Raw genomic sequence first — 23,398 nt, 5'->3', positions numbered from 1 at the left:
CAAGTACTAAACTTTTGGCCACCATTTTTGAGAAGGTGGATTCTAGCTACGTAATTTCTATTTCTCATGGTTTTGTAGGTAGGGTGTCAACTTTCACATTAAAAAATATAACAGAAAGAAGCAAAACTAATGCCACATTGATATTAAATAAAATTATTTCTCCTTCGTCAATCTACAACCGATGTCAGATAGAGGGTATCACAGGGAGGAAGCCTTAGCGAAATGAAGAATTGCAACATTAGAGTTTTCTGCCATGTTTATAAATACCAGACAGTTGATAAACAATAAAAATATAATGAAGTTCACCTTTGTAGAACTGTACAATAAGGACTGCGGTAGAGTCCTTATGAATATGGAGGATTAATTACAAGCCTGAATATCATCACGCAGCTTTCCAGTGCATGAGTTCAAGCTCAGAGGAAAACAGCTTCTACCCAGGGATTGCAATACCGCACTGTGGAGAGGATCCTTCCAGTACAAAACAACAATTTGAGAAACACTCAAGACTGCATGATTTTGTTAAATAGCTTTTTAGATCTCAACAATACTGCTTATCTTGCAGAGGACGGGACTCCTTAGGCGATCCTTTGGGACATAAAGTGGCACTGGTTGTGACTGTATCTCAGTTTTGCTCTCATGCCTGTTGTCTTTCTCTTGGCTATTCAAGATCTAATTCCAGGAGAAAAAACCCTCATGCAGACAGTATTACTTTACAGGAGCTGTCTGTCAGGCAGCCAGTGTCAGTGCTCAGGATGCACTTGGTGCAGAAGGCTTGGCTGATAACGGGGGCAAGCAGGTTCGGTGACAAAGGCCAGCAGCGCAGTGTGCCTCCTTATGCCGTTCACAGCTAGAGAAAAAGGACGTTTCTTTTAACAGCACTGCAGCTTCTTCCCTAACCCCCCTTCCCACTTCCCCAGTTAAACCTCTGCTATCACTCTCTCTTTTTGACCCTGTGCCACCTTGAGATTCTTTGTGCTTCCTGACAACAACGTGTGAAGACATTTTTGGTCTTCATTAAATTGATGCCTCCCTCTTTTCTCACCACATGAACAGGCACAGAAGGCCACAGCTTTTGTTAATCTTGCATACAGCTATTGTTATAGTTATAAGCAGATATTGCTTTACTGAAAAGGATATATGGATTTCTTCTTCGTGGGTCTTGTAAGAAAATATGACTAAAAACTGTGAAAAATAATTGCTTACAAATTCAAGTTTATTTTTGTTGGAAAAGAAAAATTGACGATTTCTTTTCCTGCCTGAGGAATAAAGTGAAGGTGAAAAGGTTGGGTTTGCTCTGGTGATGACTCAACACAGCAATAAATTTAGAAGGCTTGGATTGTCATGCTGTATAATTGCTGAAAGCTATTATTTGCTTAAAAGTCAGTAACTGTATGGTTTCCCTGGTTTCTGATTGACTGAGACATTTTATTTCAGTTTAATGTCATTTAATGTGGTTTCCAGAAAACCACAGAAAACTCTCTATTCTAGTGCAGTTCAGTTGGCCACAAATTCACATTGTTATTTTCTCACTGCTTTCTGACTTTTATTGGGAATGAATGTCATTTCCCTGACACAATTAAAAGGCAATGTAAAATTTATTTGGATTTCCACACTTGTAGATAAAACACACAATAATTTCTAGGAACCTTTTCTGGATTCTCCTGTTGGACGTGTAGTCCAAAGCCAACAAGTATCAAAATGAATAGATACAAATCAGGACAAGGTGGGGACGGGGAGGGGAACTTATTATTTACCTCAGTATAAAATTCCAGCTCACCCTTTCTATGCTCACATTTCTTCAGTTATAAAACACAGGTCTACACTAGCAAAACAGACAGGCTGTCACTGAAAAGGTAGGCAACAGGAAGCCTTTTTTTCTGTATAGCTCCCCTTCCACCTCACCTCCCCAACCTGCAGTTTGGGATTGGTTTGCTTTGACAAAGGCAAATGATGGTTTTATACAGGAAACTATTATATTCTGATGTAATAAACTGATGCACACACAAAAAGCAAAGCAACACAAAACGATAACTTCCGGCTAGCTGGATCCCAGCCTTTGAGATCTCTTTTCTGGGCTGCACGAATGTGACAGCCACAGGTTTGGTGTGATACGATTTTTAGCTCAGAGTCTATGCTCGAGGCACTGGAGGAAGTATCTGGAAAGAGGTAATGTGGTGTCTGAACAGATATTTCCTGTCTTCTCAAAGAAAAAGGCAGCTGGTTGGAGAAAATCACTCTGAGAGCCAGACAGAGAACATCTAAACTAATATGTGGCAAGGAGCAGGGACTGAGGGAATAGCAGAGAGAACGGTAGTGAGCTCAGTTCTCTTAGTCCACATACAGTCTGGCCCATCGTGAAGCAGGACTGTACCGGAGTGTGCCCGAGCACCAGCTGGCACGCACCAAACCCATGCCTCACACAGCCTCAACAGCAGCAATCACCTCTTGCCACAGCTCGGGCTCAGGCAAGGGCATGTTTCACACGCTGCTACAAGCTTGGCCACGCAGTCCGCAGGCTGCATTATGCGGTTCCTAGTCCCGGTGTGAACAGAAAATACGTAAAGGTACACAGGAGGTTAAACTCATGTTTAACCCGCTACTTAAAAAAAGGTGACTAAAGTAGGTTTTGAAGTCATTATGTGAGTATTTAAATAAATCAAAAGCGATAATGACACTGCGGTTCCATGGGGAGCTGTCAAGTATCCAACTTACATGAAATACAGACTACCAGTTTACAGATACGTAAGATCTAAATGCAAGGCTTTGGATCACAGGGCCACATTTTCAAAGAGCAGTTCACCCAACAGTTCCCATTTCCACTTCTGATCACTTCCAGATGTGATCGGCACTTGCAAATTCTGTGGTTCTTACAACATGATGAGCTGTGTCATAAACAAATAACAAACACTTCTGTGGAGACGGCTGAAACGCAAACAGCAAGCCTGTGGCCTTCCCTCCTATGCCACAAGTTCCGCAGAACCGTTCAGAGTCCCGTCTGAAATCTCTGCTGGGAGTCTGAGAGTCCTTTCTGCTTCTCTGACAGGTGACTTGGTCGGAGGTAAGGAACAGGTAACAAACCCAATGAACGGAGAATCTCACTAAGTCTTTCTTTTGTGTTTTTAAGTCTAATTTGAGCAACAATGAACATTTCTCATATATACAGAGGAATGTGGAGATGATCAGCTCTGAGAATTACTAGCCTGTTGCTAACCTCTCCTTTGTAAGACATAACCTTTGAAGCCACATGGCTTACTGCACAGAATTTCAAAATATCTTCCTAGAAAGGTTGGACTAGATGATCCCTGAGGTCCCTTCCAACCTGTGATTCTGTGATTCTGTGAAAACACAAGGCAGTGTTCCTTGTGGCACGACAGTCTGATTTTAAGTGGAATGACGAGAGAAGTTTTGGAAGGGCTGTTTGAAGCCCTGATGTCCTAGGGACAATGAGTATGGGGCTGCTCTGGCACCTTCGCTCTTTAATGAGATGAAATACCCTCTTCCAAACCACATTAACTGCAGGCTGAGATGGACAGAAGCATCAAAGCACAGGAGTTCCTCCAAATCGCTGGTACTCACTCACACATGAGAAAGAGGATTTTCTAGGGATAACTTCATCACTATGATAGTTTCAAACTACTTTTTCTTGGAAAGAAAGCGATGTAATTCCTCATGCGCTTTCCTAGGGTGCTGGAGACCTGCTTTTGCGATGGGATAGCTCTTCCATTTACATCTGATGCCCCTCTCATGTACCCTTCATTCTGGGCTTGTCTTGGCAGTAGCTGGAGGTACACTTTCAGCAAGGGGGAAGGTACCTCATTGCCTTGACCTGCCACATAAACACCACCACCAGTGGAGATGGGAGAGCTGGGATACCTGGGTCCAGATATTGGTGCCTGGTCCACATCTGCATTCATTAATTCCAATATAGTAATAACATTATTAATTGCAATATAATATCACAACTTTATTAATGTAAGATAATATTTAAGCAAATTGAAAATTGGGAGATCAAGGATGAAAGGCTGGTAATTTTTCTGTTGGCTTCAGTGGAGCCTGGACTGCATGATGTAAGTATGAATTCACATTTTCATACCAACAGAGGGTGGGTTGTGTCTGACTTACCCTGAATTGAAATGCCTGTTAAATTTCAAACTAGTTATTGAAAAGTGGTTCTTCTTCGTCAGGGATTGCCCAAGGGAAAAGAAACTCCTTCAGGTGTGCTGTATTAGAGTGATCATACCTCATTTCAATGTAATTTCTTTAGCCACCAGTACAGGGGCCTGCAAGAACTTAATCCATCTCCAGAAAGAATGAGTTATGATGACAGACTGGGCAGAACACAGGAGTTGCCAAAAACTTGTAGTTTTCATGCTCCATTCAAACGTCACGTTTTAATGCAAACATTCTGAATCTTCTGGGTTTGGGGGTTTTGTTTTGTTTTGTTTTTTTGTAAATATAAAATACAGAGTTACTGGCAAGCAGTCTTAACATGGGAAACATTAACGCATCTCTCTTTTAACAGTGAAGTTTCCCTTAAAAGTTAAACTTAATCTTTACCTTGGCTCCCAAGACAAATATTCTGTAGTTTACCTCATGTGGAGCACATTATGTTTGGCTCCAAAACAGTTTGTGTCAAAAGCAATTATTTCTGTTCTCTAATCGCAGTCACAACAACGAGCTAGGTTTAGAATATAAAAAAAAAATATATGCAACGTTCTGCCTGATGCTTTAACTGCTTCAGCATCTGACCATTCCTGTTAAGTAATAGTGTAGCTGGGCATAACCATTCTGCATGGCAAGGTACATTATGTGTGTTGCACACATCCCTTTCGTTTTGTCCAGGAGACCTTGTTACCTGTACACCTGAAAGAACAGGGGGGTTATTGCATTTACTTTTAATAACTAAATACATTCAAAACAATTTCTATTATCCTGAACAAGAGAGAGAACGGTGTCCTGATAAATGTACTCATGCTGGCCAACTTTACAATTGACATCAAATTATTACCTTTCATTTTGCTTCGCTGTTTGATTTCCCCAAGTCATTTTATAATTTGAGACTTAAAGCATACACACGGTTTTTATGTACCTTTTTAATTTGGGGTGAAGTAGGTGATTTTTCTAAGAGTCAATAAATAGGTGTTTCTGAGGACTCTAGGGCACAATTCACCCCTGAATTATCCCCTTGAGCCTTGAGAAAGGGCAGGTACCAGCTGCAAATCTGCAACACCTCCAGTTCCAGCTTAGCCTGCGTGCCGACACCCCAGCCACAGTGGGGGGATACCAGCCTGCCTGGGCAGAGACGCGGGAGCGGGGCACGGGCAGAGCCACGGCTCCAGCCCCTCGCTGCCTCCCGCACACACATGGCAGCACTGGAAACCAGCCGCTCTGGTGGAAACTGTCCTTTATAGCTCCCTCTGCTAAAAGCCCGGCTTACGCCAAATGGTTTGACCTCGCTATGACTTCTGACAGACCGCCTAGCCTTTAGAAATCATTAAATCTCCACTTCTGTCAACGTCCTGAGGAAAAAGCATGGCAGGGGGAAACAAACCCTAAAGAGTTGGTTTTTAAGTTCACCCACATCTATATTGCAGACTTCAGACTGTAACTTTACTGCATTTAGCACTGGTTCCCTAGCAAACCTGGTTTGCGAGACAGGGCACTAAAGGGATGTTAATAACAACTTGATTGCTTTTTATAATTCAATTATATTTTTTCTCAGGAAATTTTAAAATATTTCTGTTGTGAAATATGGTGTAATAGTGAAATGCTAAGGGGGGTGAATATCCTTCTCTAGTACTATTTTGAGAAAGTAACGAAAAGCACTGCATCTTTGACAGCACAGGTTTTTTTTTCTGTTTAATTTAATATACATAATTAGAAGGAAAATAAGACATAAACCTGAAATAACATAGGAATAAAACATGATCTTATGTCTAGTCACCTGCCAATTACTTCTACACTGAAAAGCAAATAAAATTCCAAAACCCCTTAAAAATTAAAGTGACGGAGATTCAGTTGTAAATTGAAACAGAACTAAAATGAAATTCACAAAACGGGGTGCTCTCCCTCTCTGCCCTCTTCTGCACTCACACCACACAATAAAGAATTCTGCTAAGAAGTCGATCCGTGGAATTGCTTTATTTATTTGGGCACTGTGTATGCCTTTCTCCATAGATCTGCCAAACATACCTTCCCACAGACTTGCCGCTTCAGTCCTGGGCCTCTCTTAAATGGCAGACAAGAATCCCCTATGAATTAGATTGAGACCATCATACTCATTTTCACATTTAAACAAATCCAGATTTGAACTTTGGTTTTCAAAGGTGGACGGCTAGTGGAAGGCAAGTATATTTCATGCTTCAAGGGGAGGTAAAGTTACCTCTGCTCTACAAATGACATAAAGTAATTCCCAAAGAAATTTGACAATAATACGGACTCAGATCACACTAAATTATATCACTTGGCAGCTAAACTGGAGACCTAAGTCCAGATTTGCCAACAAAACTCAAGACACACGTTTGGATATATGGAAAGCTTTGCGATTTCTAACAGAAAGAAGCCTGCACAGGAATCTTATGAGACCCATAAAGAACCTTATCAGCTGGAAAGGAGTGTAAATTCTGAGGATCAGATGAAAGTTTTTTGCCTTTTTTTTTTTTTTTTTTTTAAATAAAAGCATTCAAAAGGAGAAGATAGAACAGACAGACCATCTGCAATGTAACCACATAAAAGACCCCTGGGCAAATCCAAACCCATTAGCAGAAGTGCTTGACAAATCTGCCAGAGCCAGATGCTGCTTATGGAGGAGTCTCTTTCCGTACTTGTCATCTGGATCCTCTGACTTCTGTTCCCAGAAGACGACAACGATGACGGGTGCTCAGACTAAGCTGTGCATAGAGAAGAGCTGAAGCACAGAATCACTCTCTGATAATGCTACCTTAACATAAAGAGAGGAGACCAAGTCTGAAATATTAAAAGTATAACAGTTTTAACACACGTGTGTAACCTGTGGAAGATGCAGATATTAGAAAACAGAAAGAAAACAACTAGCCAGGATCAACTGATCAGGATCTGGTAGGACCGCAAAGAGGTGATTTTTGGCATGTTAAATACTAGCACAGCATACTAGTTAAATGCTTACCAAGTACATAGACTGACTGATGGTATGTAAAATGTGTCTGAACAGGCTGTGAAATATCTAACCAAGAATTTACACTTAAAAATATTTGACGAAAAAAGTGATTCCTTTAAAAAGCAACCTGTACCAATCTTAGAATAGGGGATTTGGATGTAAATGGCCAATTTTTTTAATGTCTGCATTCTTCTAGGACTCTATTCTACCGGATTTGAAGTGCAAAGTAGGTGGAACCAAATACTTTTACTATTCAGACTCACCAATGGAAAAATATATTTGGAGTACTTAAGAGGTCAAAGAAGCCAAAACAGAGTCTGAATTAGTTCTCCTGTGTACTGCTGTAATGTGATATGACAGAGCAAAAAATAGAATGAGGGGAAAGAAAGAAACGGAGCTCCTTCTCATTGTGTCTGCATGTGCTGCACTTCAAGAACCAACACTGTCATTTTATGGCTCAAAATGCAGTTCAATTTTAAGAGAAGGCTCTAAGAAACTACTGGATTAAGTAAAAATACTTGCAGGTGTAATCTTAGGTTATCTTCTTTCACTCACAAATACTATTTTACCCTATCCCAAGACATTCCTGACGGTTCAAAAATGTTAAATTCTGACTACTCTATTATTTAATATAGAAATACATGCACTCCTTTTCCCTCTCTTTGAAATTCAAGAAGACCAGCTATACAAAAAAGTACCGTGACTTAGGAGATCAACAGATTCAGTATAAACTAGTCAAAATGTGGGGGTGGGTAGGGAGGAAGAACAGAGAGGGATATATAATGAATGCTCGCTCTGAGAGTCAATGCTCATCTTTTAAAGGCCAATCACTTGGACCTTGCCAACCCACTTCGCAGAGCAGCAATATACTCACTTTACAGAGAAATTAGTTTCAGCCAGGCCAGCGACTGCCAGACTGACACCTTGGAACTGTGGGCAATCCAAGGGCACTTCGCAACGAGCTAGCGAATGCTGGCTGCTCTGTAAAGCAGCAGGAAGAACACACATAAAAGTGAACTTAAATACCATCTATCTATGCAACTGGTTATAGCTCAGGCTGTGTGTTGGGCTACCAGGGCCCACACCATGATCTGACAGAAACAAGCTGCGTCACAGGCAGAGGGGAGGATGCTGGCCCGTTCACCCACCCTTGTATCTTTTCTGTCCAAAACAGATGAGTAACAACCAGGTGCATGATAAGCTCCTGGGATGGCTGCAGTCCTGCTCCCCCCATACACCTGCAGCTCCAGCTAGAGAAAGTGGATGGGGGAAGAGTGACAATAGCCTCACAAATGGACTCAAAATTGCATTTAACTGCTGCCATCAGCATATATGTGACATTGTTGCACCTATTTATCCAGTAGTAAAGGCAGTAGAACATATATCCTTATCATTCCTGCCTGGTGTAAAAACAGCTGCCGTAGTTGCCCAAGTTATGCTGTGCAACAGCAACCCTGTATAAAAGGGATGATAAAGTGGGTTGGAGATACCGATGAAAGAACTGCACCACACACTGCTGTACCTGTGCTGGTAAGAAGTTGTTCTGAAATGATGACTACTGGATTACATCAATTATTTCAATGTGTTTCCAAGAATCTTTGGTTATAATATTCATGTTTAATTGTCTGTGTACATTTTTGTTTATAGGTTGCCGTTCCTGGTTTAAAGCTATTACTATGAACAAGTTGGTTTTAGTGTGCTTCTTATATATGAAATTTTTGAAATTTTTATCGCCTTCTTTTTAGTTCTTCAGTAGTCCCTTATCTGTTTTTACTTTTGGCGTTTTTCTTGGTTCTTAACTGCCATTAATACTTAGCTGTTCACATGGCTCTAGAGCCTCATTTTTGCCAGCTTTTCCCAGACCTTATAAAGAGCACTAACATGCATTTTGGTTGAAGGGGACTCACCAACCCGTTGCCTATGATGGCAGAATACAGGTAACAGTAGTTCAGCATACGTGAGGGTGGTTCCATGGCTGGGGTCACCTAAATAACTTGCACTCTTGAGCAGGCTCAAAAATCACAATGCACTTTGGATGTCACAATTATGTCAAAATTATTAATTATACAAATATTTAGGGTGATTCCTGTCCTCCTCACAACTAACCACAAACATTCACATAAAAACAACTCTTTTCCCTGAAGAAGCGTATATGGAAGAAAGAACGATGAGAAGAGTTTAAAACAGATGCAGACACAGCAATATCCTGGGAGTCACCACCATTGTTCATACAATAGCAGCATGTAAGCTAGGAATTACTCAAGATGATGGAAAATTTACTCACAGATCAGTCCTGGACAGCAAAAGGGACTAGATTTATGTGTGCTGGTTACAGGATACTTTGGTTCAAATCCTCACTCCAAGAAATATGTAATACTTGTACCAAATGGAATGGCTTTCATAACAGGCTAATGTTTAGGAGATTTACTTAAGATATGTAAGACATAAGGTCATATCTGATGAATAAATTCATATAACATACCAACTACTTTGTAATATACATTTGTGTATTTCTTGAGTGAAAACTGGGAAAAAAATAAGCAGTCATGAAATATTTTAAGAGTAGATGGTTCTAGCCATTATTCAGTAGGATTTTAAACGTTTTCAAAATACACCTTAACAAACAGGAATGACAGCACACTTCTAAGGGGGCATCAAATAAAATAAATCCTTTAAATTTAAATTAGCTCATTGCAGCTTGCACTTGCACAGGATTTTGTATTATCTCCTCTATCTCATAAACAGGACATATTCCTACTAACAGTTAACAATAAACTCAGACCTCTTAGAATAGCATGTTTCTGTCTTTCTCAGAGATCTTCATCTCATTTCCAGATGTATTAGGTTTTTTTCTATTTTTAAAATAGGTTTTAAATCATTACTGGTGGTTGATTCTTGCATTCCAGTAGCACAAATCCATACTAGAAAGCTCTTATCTTTCATAGTATGTGATGTTAGAGAGAAAGACTACATACTTGCACTTAAGGGTTACCCCAAAATGTCCAAATTACTTCTATCAATATTTCTGTTAATATCTTGTTTATATTTTTTTTCAATAAGGTGATACAGATTTCCAGAAAGTCTTCAAACCTTGGGTTTTGTTGCTTTCATTTATTCCGAAGTCTGACCCACCACTGATTCAGGTTAACGGAGTTCTTAACACTGACATGATCTGGCATGGGATCACCCAGAAAAAGTATGCTGAATATAATAGAAAATATTTTATGCCTGATTTTTACAAAAAAACACAAAAGCCAGGAATTTGCAACATACCTAAAATATAAAAAATACATTAATTTTATTGTTAAAGCCACAGGGATCTGTTAATATAAACCACTCAGATACTTCCCTGTGATGTCATCAGTTACCATGTGTTTGCACTCTAAATAGATTATTGTAATTTCTGTAAACATATCAAATATATATTTAGAACTCTTTGGGGGCTTGATCTAGAGCCAACAAAAACCAATGGGCAGACAGTGACCAGTTTCAATAGACTTCGGGTAATGAGAAGACTGAATTTCTAAAGTTAATGAATAAGAACAGCAGTGTACGGCAGGCAGAGAGATACCACACAGACTGCTCTAAAAATAGGAAAGACACTGCCTGAAAACTACATGCCTGAAAAGACAATGTACATAGCAAAGCAACATGCTTCTCGTAGCAACTGCTGTGCAATTGTCATGGATGCTGTATGCCATTCAGTTACATGTATCTGCATAGTCATCTCACTAACTATATTTTTGATTAACTCAAACCACCTAAGTGGCATGCAGACTAAATACGTGCACCAACCCTTTAATAAGTAACAGATTTGTATAAAACATTATCCTGACTGCAAGCTAAGCCTGTGTGTCCCAGAATGTAGCCTTTATGAGAGATCTTATTCCACAACGTAGTTATTTTAAAATTGGAAAATTGTGATACTTTTTTGCCAGCCACTGTCTTGACTGAGAAGCCTGGACTTGATCCTGCCAAACATTTCTCTTAGGTGAAGTGTTTATAACTGTAGTGGCCTCACTGACGTGAATGCTATATTCTGACAGACATATACTATCACTCCTGTTCACTGGATTTTTTCTTCCAGTTCCCAAATTATTTGCAGCAATCTTTGATTTTTCAACTTTATTTATTCTGTGTTTTCATAGCAAATTTGTGTTGCTGTTTGCCCCAAACACAAGAAATACTAGTAGCTAGTCACAAAGTGTTTTTTCCTGGCTAAAGAATAATTTTCTTAATGCAGGTTTTCCCTTCGGGAACTGAACAGTTTTGCAGAAAAGCAGAATCTGTAAAATCAAAATAAATGCTTTCATTGCCTTTGCTCATAATGCGTATCTAGCTGGTCTTCTTGTAATAAATTAGCAGTACAGAGGGTGGTTGCTGGTGGGTTTGCATGGTTGCTCAGAAGAGGGGTACAGTAAGCTGTCTTCACAGTCAACAGAAAGAAGATCAGATAAATGGCATCTTGGAAGTGCCTACCTTACACATCTACTTCAGGATGAATCTCACCTTCAGAGTCTAAATCAGAGTCCTCTCAATATCTCATTTCCTCAAATGAAGCCCATTTATTGTGTCATGATCTACAGATTATTCTGTGTGAAATACAGTGGAGCCACACTACTCCTTATTCAGAAAAGCATTTCAATTACCCTCTAGCTAAGATAAGCTACATATGGTTCACAGACAACAAACACCTTCTAAAAAAACTTTTAAGACATGGATGAGAAGAAAATGAGGGAGCATAATGTGGCTAAACAACACATATGAAAGATTGGTAGTCTGAGCTTGCCCATTTTTACTGTACAACCAATATTTATTTTTTCTATTACAATTGCTGAAACTATAATGACATTTTCCATAGCTATTGCTGGCTTTTCTTGCTTGGCAACTCAGTTGTAAATTTTTACCATGTAACAATAAACATTTGTTGTTCATCTCTTGAACTTCAAATGAATGAGAAGGTATTGATGGTCTCACTCTCCTAAGAATGGGTATGCAGAGGGTGAACTGTGTTCAAATAGGTTTTGGAAAGGCATGACAGCTTCATCACAGAACCTGCAAATGCCTGTAAAGCTTGGATTTGGGTTGAGGAGTTACAGTGTTAGATCTGGTAAATATAGACAATTATATGGTACTAAAATAAAGCCAATACCTGACTGAAAGAATCAACCATCGTTGTCATCATCCTGAGATAAGATTGTGATGGTCTTGTTGAGGAAACTGGTCAGTGAAAGAGAAATCTCAAGTGTGTTTTACACAGTCCAAACTGGTGAGAACGAAACTCTTTTGATGATCTGGTTGTTCAGAATAAGGTGCAGAGGACACACATTATTTTCCTTTTAATTTTTGTTAAATATATGGATGCCCATGGAAACACTGTTCAGTAATGCACTCAGGCAGTATTAGTGTAGGTCAAATACAGTAGGTATAGTGTACATCGTATTCACAAGAGTGCCCCTAAATGGCAGAGGAAACAAACCTTGGTCCGGTGAACTGAATGTGAAAACTGCTGTAGCTCTCACTGGCATTCAATACCATCTATTTACTTGTGAATGCATTAATGACAGTAGTTGTCTCTGGATGTGTACATGCACTCTAGATATCCTGACCAATGAAAACCCATGAGTAGGTATCAAAATGAGACCAGTGAGAAAATGTGAAAGCCTATTTCTCATTCAGAGGTTTTAAGAGAGACTTTTATGATGAAGAAACAGAAACAGGAATTCATACCTTTTAAATCTTACTATGTGGGTACACTGTTAAGAATTGTGGGTGTGGAAGAACAGAAGAGCAATTATCTGATGAACAGCTGCAATCTACACTAAGACCCTCACTGAAACCCATATTAAATTGAAATATTGGAGACCTTTTTTAAACACATAAAACAATCCCTCTGTGCTTTTTTGGACAGCCTGTTTATCTGGCAACTGTGTCTGTGCATATGATTCAACATTTACCAGTGATCATCATCAGTGAATTTGTAGTTCAGTAATATATAGGAAGAAACTTTGTCTAGCTGGTACTAACACAATAGCTATAAAGCCTCTCATTACACTCTTATAGCATCTAATAAAGTTTTAAAATGGAGCAATTGCTTAAGAGTGGCTTCTTTTCCCTTTCTTTCACTTGTAGAAATTAAAAAAAAAAGCATATAAAGGAAAAGACAAGACAGGAAGAATTAATATAGCTTGAGATATTGGATCCACAGGTTTGCAGCACAAATTATGCAACAAGAATGGAGGGCTTCTCACCCCATAGGGCTTAGCTTTAACTTAACAATACAAAGATCCATTGCCCTTCTGTGAATACAAAAACAATGCCTTTTTGACACCATGTATTTTCACGAGTTAATTTGTCAGCTAACTTTCATCATAAACTTACAAAACTATTTGTTCAAGTTCTCCCTTTTTTCGCCACAGATATCTTCACAATATAAAGATCATGGTTGGAAGAGGGAAAGTATACCAAATATATGGTCATGTTCCTTTACTCTTCCAAGACAAAAAGAAACTGTGTCTAGCTGTCAGAAAAATCCCCTCATTCTTCTGTAGCCTCCTATCCTCTACAGAGAGTAAAAAAGCATGAATTTTTTTCCTGTCATCAGTGGACTTTGAGGAAGCAGCAGAAGACCCTGCTAAACTTCCGTTTGCAGGGACTTCCTCTCCCTCCCCTCATTTCTCTCCTCCCTATTTCATTTTATAGCCCAGAAAACCCAGCATTTTTTGTCAGATCTCAACACCTGATGTGACTTTAGTCTTACAGTGGAATCTCTGGCAGGACTGGTGGGAAGGGAAGGAGGATTTGGAGGTAGCAAAGATGTGTTCGTCAAGCAGTTCTGTTGTCTTAAAGAAAGATGCTGCCCTGGGGTGTGTGGCCAAACTGAACTTGTTGTAGTTGAGTGTGAGCAGGAGTCTGGGACTCAGTATTTATCATTTTTCCAGACTTCAGAATCATACACATTCTAGTATTTAACTCGTTTCTGCAGCAAGGTCTTGGGGTATGAGGCTGTGAGTGTAGCTTAGAAGTTCTAGGGCAACAAAATGCTCCCTTATTAGAATTAAAATGGCTGTTTTAATTATCTCTGTGAAAAGGGAGCTCATTAAGAACTGCAAACAAGTTAACTTTCATGCAGGGCACTAGATTTCAGTGATTCTTGTATGACATTAAATTTAATGTACCAGCCATTCAGCATACTCAGAATTAGTACCATGTTAGAGTATACCCATGATATAAGACAATTAAGAGCAATGTATGTTTATAGGCTCTGAAAACAGGAACTTCTCTTCCTAAACTTGCTAGTGAATTTGATACAGGGCCAGCATGTCACAGTTGTCACCCATGCATGTTACTCCTGTCTCATCCAGACCTGTAGTACAATGGTTGGCAAGTCCCAACCATTTATTGCCTCTGTCTCACACACCAGCAGCTCCAGAAAGCTCTAAGCATTTTGCATGACTGGATGGCTATCCAGAGTTGCAGGGTGAATTTGATTTTTATTACAAAATCATGAAGAAGTAATGCCTTAATATTGATACAGCCACAATACCACCATGATTAGGTATACTACCTAAACATCTGGGGATAAAAGTATCCACAACCAGTTCACAGGGATTTGGCAAAATAACTCCCAGGGAACTTAGACAGAATTTGTAAGACAAAGTCATTTGTGAATCAAAATTTGCGACAAGAGATACTGAAGAGTCATTCATGCTTCCGTTTGTGTTTACAATGCACCTATCTACAATTTCAATTCTTATCTACACTTCCCTCTCCATCTGTGCAGTTTACCCGTCTGTCAAGATCGCAGCCATTTTCTATAAATAAATTCTGGCAACGGTTGATTTTTACTGCATGTATAGCTGGATACTTCTGGAAAGCTTTTTTGATATGCTGCATAGGTTAGTAAATTCCCTTAAAAAATTTACTAGTCACATCTGCAGTCTGAATGTTTCTTTCTAGAAGACAAACTAAGGCCAAGCAAGACAAAGAATCTGCTGATACACACATGTCACTCCAAGAATTCTCCTGACAAAGTTCCCACACCCAATTTAATTACTTCCCTACTGTAAAAACACTTTCCATCTGCATTTATTATAATAGTTTCAAATCCAAAACCAACAGACTATAAAGCTAGCTAAATAAATGAATGATATTGGCCTTAGGTCCCAAGCCAGGAGCTATTCTGTAAGGCTGTGTGTCTCCAGCATTCATTTTTATGCTGATGTTTCATTTTATGTGCAATGTTTTCACTTAAGCCTTGTTTAGAGAAGAATTACCTTGCTCCAGGCTTTAAAGTTTTGTGTGCCGCGCGGTGCCCTCTAGCGCCGCTCCGGCCAAAGGTCTGTCAGACACTCCCCTGCAAGACCAAAGTCGCATCGCAAATTGATATCTGACCAAAAAAACCTGCTTCAGGCTGTATACACAGCACTGCACACACTCAGGCCAGGAACATTAATCCCAACTGTATCTGATATATCCTCAAACTGAGGCTGCGGAGCTCAAAATGAAAAGCATTTTTGTTTGAAAATGCACCTTTAAAAAAGGAAACTACCAGGCTTCGCCTCCAGATTGACTATTTGTAACACGGGTTCCTTTTGCACCGGGGAGAAGAAAAGTATCCTGTTCCTCAGACTTGGTATGAAGAATTTATCTACAGCTCATAAGCAATTTCCTGATGTGCAGAGGTAATGATAGCACGTCGTATTCTGGGTCCTCAGGTTTGTTGCAATATCATAGTCTGATGAAACTACATCAGACTATGGACTTGATAATTTTTAAAGACTTGAGATGTAAAGGTCTCGTTTGGACAAGCAAGACACTTAAAACTGTGCACATGCACAAGTGTTTTGCTAAGCTGGGATTCTCCGTGCTGTCAAAGTACTTGGAAAGAGCTTGACCTTTATAATAAATTTTAATCCAAAGTAGCAGCACAGCAGATACATTTTTCATTCAGAAGTTATTAAACAAGGGCTGTAGGGCAAAACATGCCTCCGCTGAAGTCCAGGGCAAAACTGCTACTGACTTCACTGGAAGCGTGTTTGGACATTAAATTTTGTATTCCCTTACATACATTCAGTTCTTACTAAACTAAATGAAAGGATTAATAACTGACATGGAAAGCTAATCAAAGAAATTCAGATGGTGCACAGCACAGCTCAAGCCGCATGGATTATATTAGTCTTGGATATCACAGGTGACCCCCAGAGGATCCTGCTGCAACAGTAGCACAAAGACATAGTTAAGGATGGGATTTGGGGGCAAACCTTGAATTGCTTCACTTTTCTGAGTTTTAATCACAATATTAGTGTGACGTCAGGTTTGTTTTGTGGCTCTCCCCTCCTAGTTAAAGCTTCTGAGTTTTTCTGAAACTGGAACAGGTCTAAACAGGAGCAAGAGAAAGACAAAAACCCTTCAAGCCACAGAACTTGAAGAAAGTCATCCACTGTTGCTCAACAGCTCACTAATCAACAGGAACTTGATGGCACATCTAAACAATCACTATGTCACCTGCTGAAAGCTACACATACACATATGTGCAAAACATGGAAATGAAACCCATTTTCCATGTACATGAAATTAGCAAAGACTAAATGAAAAAGTTTCTTTACAAAGAATGTTTGGCCTCTTCCCAACTTAGGAACGCAGTGCCATGTTTTGTAAAAGTGAAACAAAGAAGTTCTGATAAAGGTGAATTTTCCCAAATAAACTACATTATCAGTAAACTTCAAGACTCAGGTATGCAGAAAAAGGACAAATAAAGAATGTGACATTTGTTTACACACATTTCCCTACACTATTTAATGGGAATATTTTTTTAAATTGAGGATGACAACTCAGTGTTACGGCACCATCTAAACTTGACCACCTAGATGCTAGCCTGTGTCTTTAACTAGGAAAGGGGAGAAAACTCTTCTGGAGTAAAAACCATTAAAACTGATCCGACCATTCACTCTTTGCAAAACAGGTCTCTGGCGCTCTGATGCTATGCAGCCGCAGCACAGCTCCGCCTTGCATCCCGCCACCATGCTGCGGTCAGTCGGTCTTTGCCCCCCGCTACTGTACCTGGGATTCTGTGGCTCTGAACCATCTGACTCCGTACACGGTTTCTTTACCTGCAAAAGCAAATGAGTGCCAGTTACTCTCACGTGAAACACAACTTCCTCGCTCACGGTTCACGCACTTAGAGCGCCTAAAGTGGATCCAGCTCTGCTCACCATGATCGCTATAAAATACTTCCCGCATTTTACAGCAGCAGTATGCAGTACTAAACAGTGTGTTTCATTATTATCCCATGAACAGCTGCCAACTGCACTTCCCCAGGCTCCATTAGTATGTAAAATGTTCGGCTAAAATAGCTTGGGAGTAGTCTAACTAGGAACAAAGAAACCAAAGAGCCAGGTTCCCCACTTCGAAACGAGAAAGCCATACTGTTCTCAGCTCAGTAAAGAAATATTTTCCCAACTGATACTGCTTCTGTTTCCTGCTAAAGCGCACAATAATAAACACCAGACTCTGGGGCAAAGCACAGCATTAACTAAATAATTCATACATTAATTTTCATTTTGTGAATCTGCTAACTGTATGTTAACTGTATTTTCCTAATGCATCAAAGAACACATACACCATTTCTACACATATTTGCAATACGCAACTGCATAAAAGGTATTTCAACTTCGATACTAATCACTGCAATACATTGCTGTTAGCTAATTAAAGGTCAAAAAAATCCATCTCTTTCAAATAAAAATAGAAGACTGTTCTCTTGCAGACTAGGTATCTCCTTGGGATCTTCAGGATTTCCTGCAAAAATTTAATTGTACCTTCTGGTAATCTAAATTTCTGGTACTTTCAGCAGAGGAAAAAAACATTTTGCTCACTTGTGTGCTAATGCAGAATCCAGGGCTGTGTGGGAGGTTTCAAAACTCAATTTTTAAAGCCATCTAGAAACATCACAGTCACTCAGACTCACTTGATGTAATTGACACAAATAAAGAGCATTCCCATTACAACGAGCAAGTGTTCAATGACAGTTTTCAGGAAAACCTTGCATCAAGAGATTCTTCTATACTTTTTTTCTACTTTAAAAGCATTTGAGAGAAAAAAAATTGTGACTGTGACTCAATTCTATTGAAGTCATTGGCAAATACTCACCAACTCCAACAGAAAAAGGATTAGACTAATGCTAAGTATTTTTCCTAAATACCTCAACCAAATGCCATGCAACATCACTCATAAATGTCTGAATACAAGCATGGTTCTATAGATGGTCATTTTTATTCTTCATTTTCATTCTAAATACTTAAAAAACAACATGGTTGCATACATGGTTACTCCTAGAAATCAGTTTTCAGTAGCAATAATGACAATTTCCCCATGACGATAACTTAAAACTGTCTTTATTATTGCCACAGGTGTTATCTGAAACACTAAAAAAGTAGCAAATGCAATGGCTCTTCTAAATATGACGTTCTGCTTGATTTTTACTACAGAACTTTTTTCAACCTATCCAGTTATTCAGTTTCTTCACCACTGATTTTCCTCCTCTTGGATTGTTTCTCCACTGTTCCTGCTGTGCTACTCCATGCACTTGCTGGTCGCGGTGTATCAGAGACAGGCGAGGGCACAGCGGCTCAGCATGAAAGACAGCAAAGGCTCATGTCAACCCAAAACTCACAGGCACTATCTCATAAACTTTCAGATGCAAACATCATTGCTATAGTTTTATGTTCACTACGTTCCTATTAAAGTAACGTTAGATCTGAAATACAGTAAAATATTTGAGATATAAGCACATGATCGAGAAAAATGCCTGCAGTGTGCATTAATATACAAAGAGAAATATTCAAATTAGTGTACTGAGTGTCAACATCAGAGGCAACCATTAAAAAATAAATTCAAAATCATTCAAAGACACTGGAATTGAAACAGCCCTTCCTTGAAAGGAAGTGTGTATTTTCAGACGCATATCGCCTCAACCGAGTTGCAGAGGGACTTGGCCAGAAAAAGAATCTTTTAACTTTACATATAAAGTATCATTTACAATAATTAAAAATATAATGCATTTAGAACTATATAATTATATAAAAACATTAAATATAAGACTGTAATGTAATTGAAACGAATTAAAAATCTAAATGCATCTAACTTATTTAAATCTCAGTAAAGCTCCTTTTACTTTGTCCCTTTAGGATATTCTCACTTCCAGGCTGTTTTTGCTATCTCCTTGCTGTTAAACTTACTGGCATTTATACATTCCTTTCCAATTCCTTTGCCGTTCGTGTAGTTGCCACCAGTAGCACTCTCTGCCACATTTGCAGTAGGGCTCAAATCTCACCCCCCAGGTCAGGAAAGTTCAACCAGTGACTTTAACCAGTTGCTGCGGAGTCTGACAGTCACCCAGCACATCCCAACACCCAGATTTTGCAAAGTGATGGCAGGTCCTTTGGTGGGCAATTACTACAGAAGCCCGAAGAGAATTCAAACATACACTAATGCTATGTGAGCACTTTTAACATACACAATATATTAAGAGCCCTGGTTTTCCTGGGCAGAGATGAGAAGTGCTTCTTCTCTCAGTGAAGCAATAGCTGGGTACTCACAGACAGGTTGTCCTACCCCTGCTCACGTTACTACTGCATTTTGCTTTTGCTCTGACCAACATTACCAAGCAACTGAAATGACTGAAAAATTATGTTCTGTGTGGTGGACATAAAAAAAAAATAGAATTTGGTATACCTTAAAGGGGAGTAGCAGAAAAGCCACAGACTGATTGTATCAAAAAGACTCAACTCCTGTGAGATGAAACAAACTTGGGGGGAAAAAAAAGGGTGAGTATTTTGTATTCAAGAATATTGCAGTGAAAACAAAATATTTTTAAAAATAAGAATATTTCAGGTTTTCAATTTGGTATATGGATGATGCAGTTAGTCAATGATCATTCTCTGAGGAAACGTGCAGCATAAGCACGTAGTATAGACTTGCCTTTTTCTCTGAGGCTAAATGTAAACTTCATTGTGCATCTTTAGGGTCCCTCTTTGAGAGAAAACATTTCATAAATAAAAATGTTTCTTAAAGGCGGAACAAGCATGTGATTTTCTTTCAAGTCACCATATGGAATAAACACCATTTCTTTTTAGGGCTGCTCAAGTAGCAAAACACGTTTTGTTATTCATAAAATTACCCCACCTTTGAAGGTGAACAGAAAATCACTGTGAAAACTTTTGATCAAAGACTAAATATAATTTCCTTTGTCTTCAGCTGCCCTGTTTTTCCTCTTAATCTGCCTTGCTGACTGTTTTCAAAATAGTTAACTTTCACTAACACCACCTTTATTTACATTCTCATGTGTTAAATGTTGTAAAAAGAACCTTTTTCTTTAATCCTCTCTGTTTTCCTTTTTTTTTTTTCTGTTTACACAGGTTTTCTCACCATTTTAGTTTTATGCATGTTGAGAATCATTCAAAAGAGCGGTAAGACACCAGTTTCAGTTGTTTTTGAATTTTTCCAAGCTGCACTGAAATCTCCTACCTTGGTTGCCTGCTACAAAATGTTTGAAATGTTTCAGCTAAAAATCCTTAAATCCAAATTTTTGAGAAACTGCTGTTATGTTCATATTTTAAAAGCCATGCCGCTATGCTACTGAGTAGCTTCAGCACCTGCAAGTTTGGAGGCAGAATCCCAAAACTGGCAGTGGGGCAAGTCCAAGGTGTACTGGTACCCAGGAATCATCTTCCATGTGAAATGGTGCCCAAGTTTGCTGCCGTTTATAACCCTCCAGGAGCCCTGTTTCCACACCATGAGAGGACTCCTGTTGTAGTCTGGCTTCTGAATTTGTGAAGACCCTATCTGCATTGAATACTCTCCGTCTCAAAGATGCTGGCGCTGAGTAAGACTTAGGATTACTTCTCCTGAGTGCCAGGAGCCCCCGTGACATCAGGAAAGGGACTGACATTAGCAAAACTGTCCCTCTTTGCTCTGTCGGTCCCACCTCCTGACGTGTAGGTACCCAGGCAGTACCCTGAAACAGAAAAACCCTGTAGTCTCAAATACAGGGAGTAACAGAGGAAAAAACAGGAACAGGGAGAGGGAATGGAAACCAAGGGACGAAAGAGGAATGGGATCTGCAGGGGGCAAAATTAGAGGAGGGCAGAAACCAGGCAAAAAAATATGTGGCAGATGCAGCAGTGGGGTGTGGACAGTGGAAGAGTACTAGGGCTGTCTGGGACAGGACAGGACAGCACAGTTTGCTCTTCTTTCCTCTAATTAGATTTGGGACTAACACCATAAACACACTATTCATCAGATATCTGTGAAACTCTCTAGTGACCAGTCTGCCCAGAGTAACAGGCTAGTTCTGCTACACCAGCTGCACTGCAGATCTAATGAATGATCCAAGCTGGGAAACTATACTTTGAACTTACAAGTTGCTATATAAATGTTACGCTTATCCAGAAAAATGAAGGTCTGATTTACCTCAAATCGGGGAAAATAGAGTCATTATTTTACGAAATTTCTGCCTTCATCTCTGCCTTAGTCCAGCAGGTTTCAAACATGAACACTGTTTTAAGTGTCTGATACTATGAGGGCACTGTGAAAAAGAGATGCATTTATTAAATGTTGAAGTTCTTAATTTAGTGTATATGAGAAATGATTTTACATTAAGTATGGACATTGGATGCTTCATGTTTAACAAGTATAGGCTGAGGAATCTAAAAAGAAAAATCTAACTACACATTCACTGAAAAAAGGAGACATCCCCTGGAAAGCCTAGTGTGTCATGTAATAAGAGCTGCACCATAATGCAAAAGAGACAGGATTTCCACAGGCCATATTAATTCTGGCATTTCCTTGCTTCTGATGTTTTCCTTTGCAACATTAACATGCTTTTAACATGATTTTATTGGACTTCTTGCACTAGATGTTAAACCATGAACCGGTCCTGCTCTATGAGGCGTTCTCATGTACACACTCATGGTACTAAACTCATAATGCAACCCAGGTGAGAAATCCCTTCTAACACTTACAATAAGCACAGCTGAAAAATCTTGCAACATCAGCAGTAAATTATTCTGGCAACCAACCTGCTGAGCTCCCTCATCAAATATGGCCTTGAGCATCCCTCCCAGATTGGCAGGCGTGCAGTTGGGCTGAGTGGCACCTGCAACGCTTTGGGTCTGGAGGAAGCAGCTCTGCATGGTGGAGCTATGGAAGCTCTAACATCAAGGAGACAGAATGAAGAGGGAAAAGTACTCTTTGCAGACCCAAAGACATCTCAAAGCATGTGTATGTGCTTGCTTAGCCTGTGCTATTGCCAATTCTGACTGCTCTGGAGTGTGGGCAGAGCAAGCATACTTCTACTGCCTGGATGCTTCCCTACAGCAAATCACCCTGGTGAAAGCTCACCAGCTTCTGCTTGTCGTCCAGGGAAAGGGACCATGTCTGTGGAATGATCCCAGGAGAGGATGGGCATTCAGAGGAACAGTTTTATAGAAATACATGTGAAGAATATGGCTCAGGATGTCTGTTACACTGCTGTGACAATGAATAGTAAAGAAAAGTAGATTCCCCTTCAAATATTTTTTAGATGCTGACTTTGACACTGTTTACGTATAGTTTTATAACCATCTTGACAATAACATCCTTAGCACAGAGACTGTCTGTACAATACCTAGCATAACAAAGATTTCCTTTGCTACCATGACACTGTTCATTGCTACCATAAAACAAATGACATTATCTTGACCTATAAAAAGAGGGCAAGGGCTAGCTTAAAGATACAGTGCTGTGATTTAGTAACAAATTGTAGCCACTCTGAAAATGTATATGCTTTTAAACTGATTTTGAAAAATATACAAGTATTATTGAAAATAAAGCAGTTTTTGATGGCTAAATTCAAATAATGCTATAGCTGTGTATGTCGTGTGAAGACAAAATTTCAGTGAAGCTTCTGCAAAACCAAACAGAAATGCTGAGGATGCCTAGACAAAGATCTGAACAGAATTCTGAATAATCCCAAATTCTCAACTGAATCTTTCACAGTAAATCACTGTTATGCTACACTTCCATAGGTCTCATCTGGGTTTCAGTTCCTTAAGCCCAATAATAATAATCTTACAGAATATATGTAAAAAGTTTGTATGAAAAGAAATGAAAATTTTTATTAAAAATGTAGTACTATATACTCACCATCAAGTTTTAAGGAGGTTTCTGACTTAGTTAAAAACCCAAACACTGATGATACTGTTGAGTGAAAGACCTTGAAGC

General features: G+C 39.3%; 1 protein-coding gene across 10 annotated transcripts in view; it reads right to left on the bottom strand.

Moving 5' to 3' along the window:
- EYA4 (EYA transcriptional coactivator and phosphatase 4) overlaps positions 1-23,398 on the bottom strand; it is a 155,478-nt gene that overhangs the window by 56,094 nt on the left and 75,986 nt on the right. For all 10 annotated transcript variants that reach the window (XM_075087667.1, XM_075087666.1, XM_075087669.1 and 7 more), the window contains exon 3: positions 17,198-17,247. In XM_075087667.1, the coding sequence (XP_074943768.1) occupies positions 17,198-17,247 (50 nt within the window). The remainder of the gene's footprint in view (positions 1-17,197; positions 17,248-23,398) is intronic.

The sequence above is a fragment of the Phalacrocorax aristotelis genome, chromosome 3, assembly GCF_949628215.1.
Source record: "Phalacrocorax aristotelis chromosome 3, bGulAri2.1, whole genome shotgun sequence".
NCBI lineage: Eukaryota > Metazoa > Chordata > Aves > Suliformes > Phalacrocoracidae > Phalacrocorax > Phalacrocorax aristotelis.
This window is presented reverse-complemented; position numbering and strand designations above follow the sequence as displayed.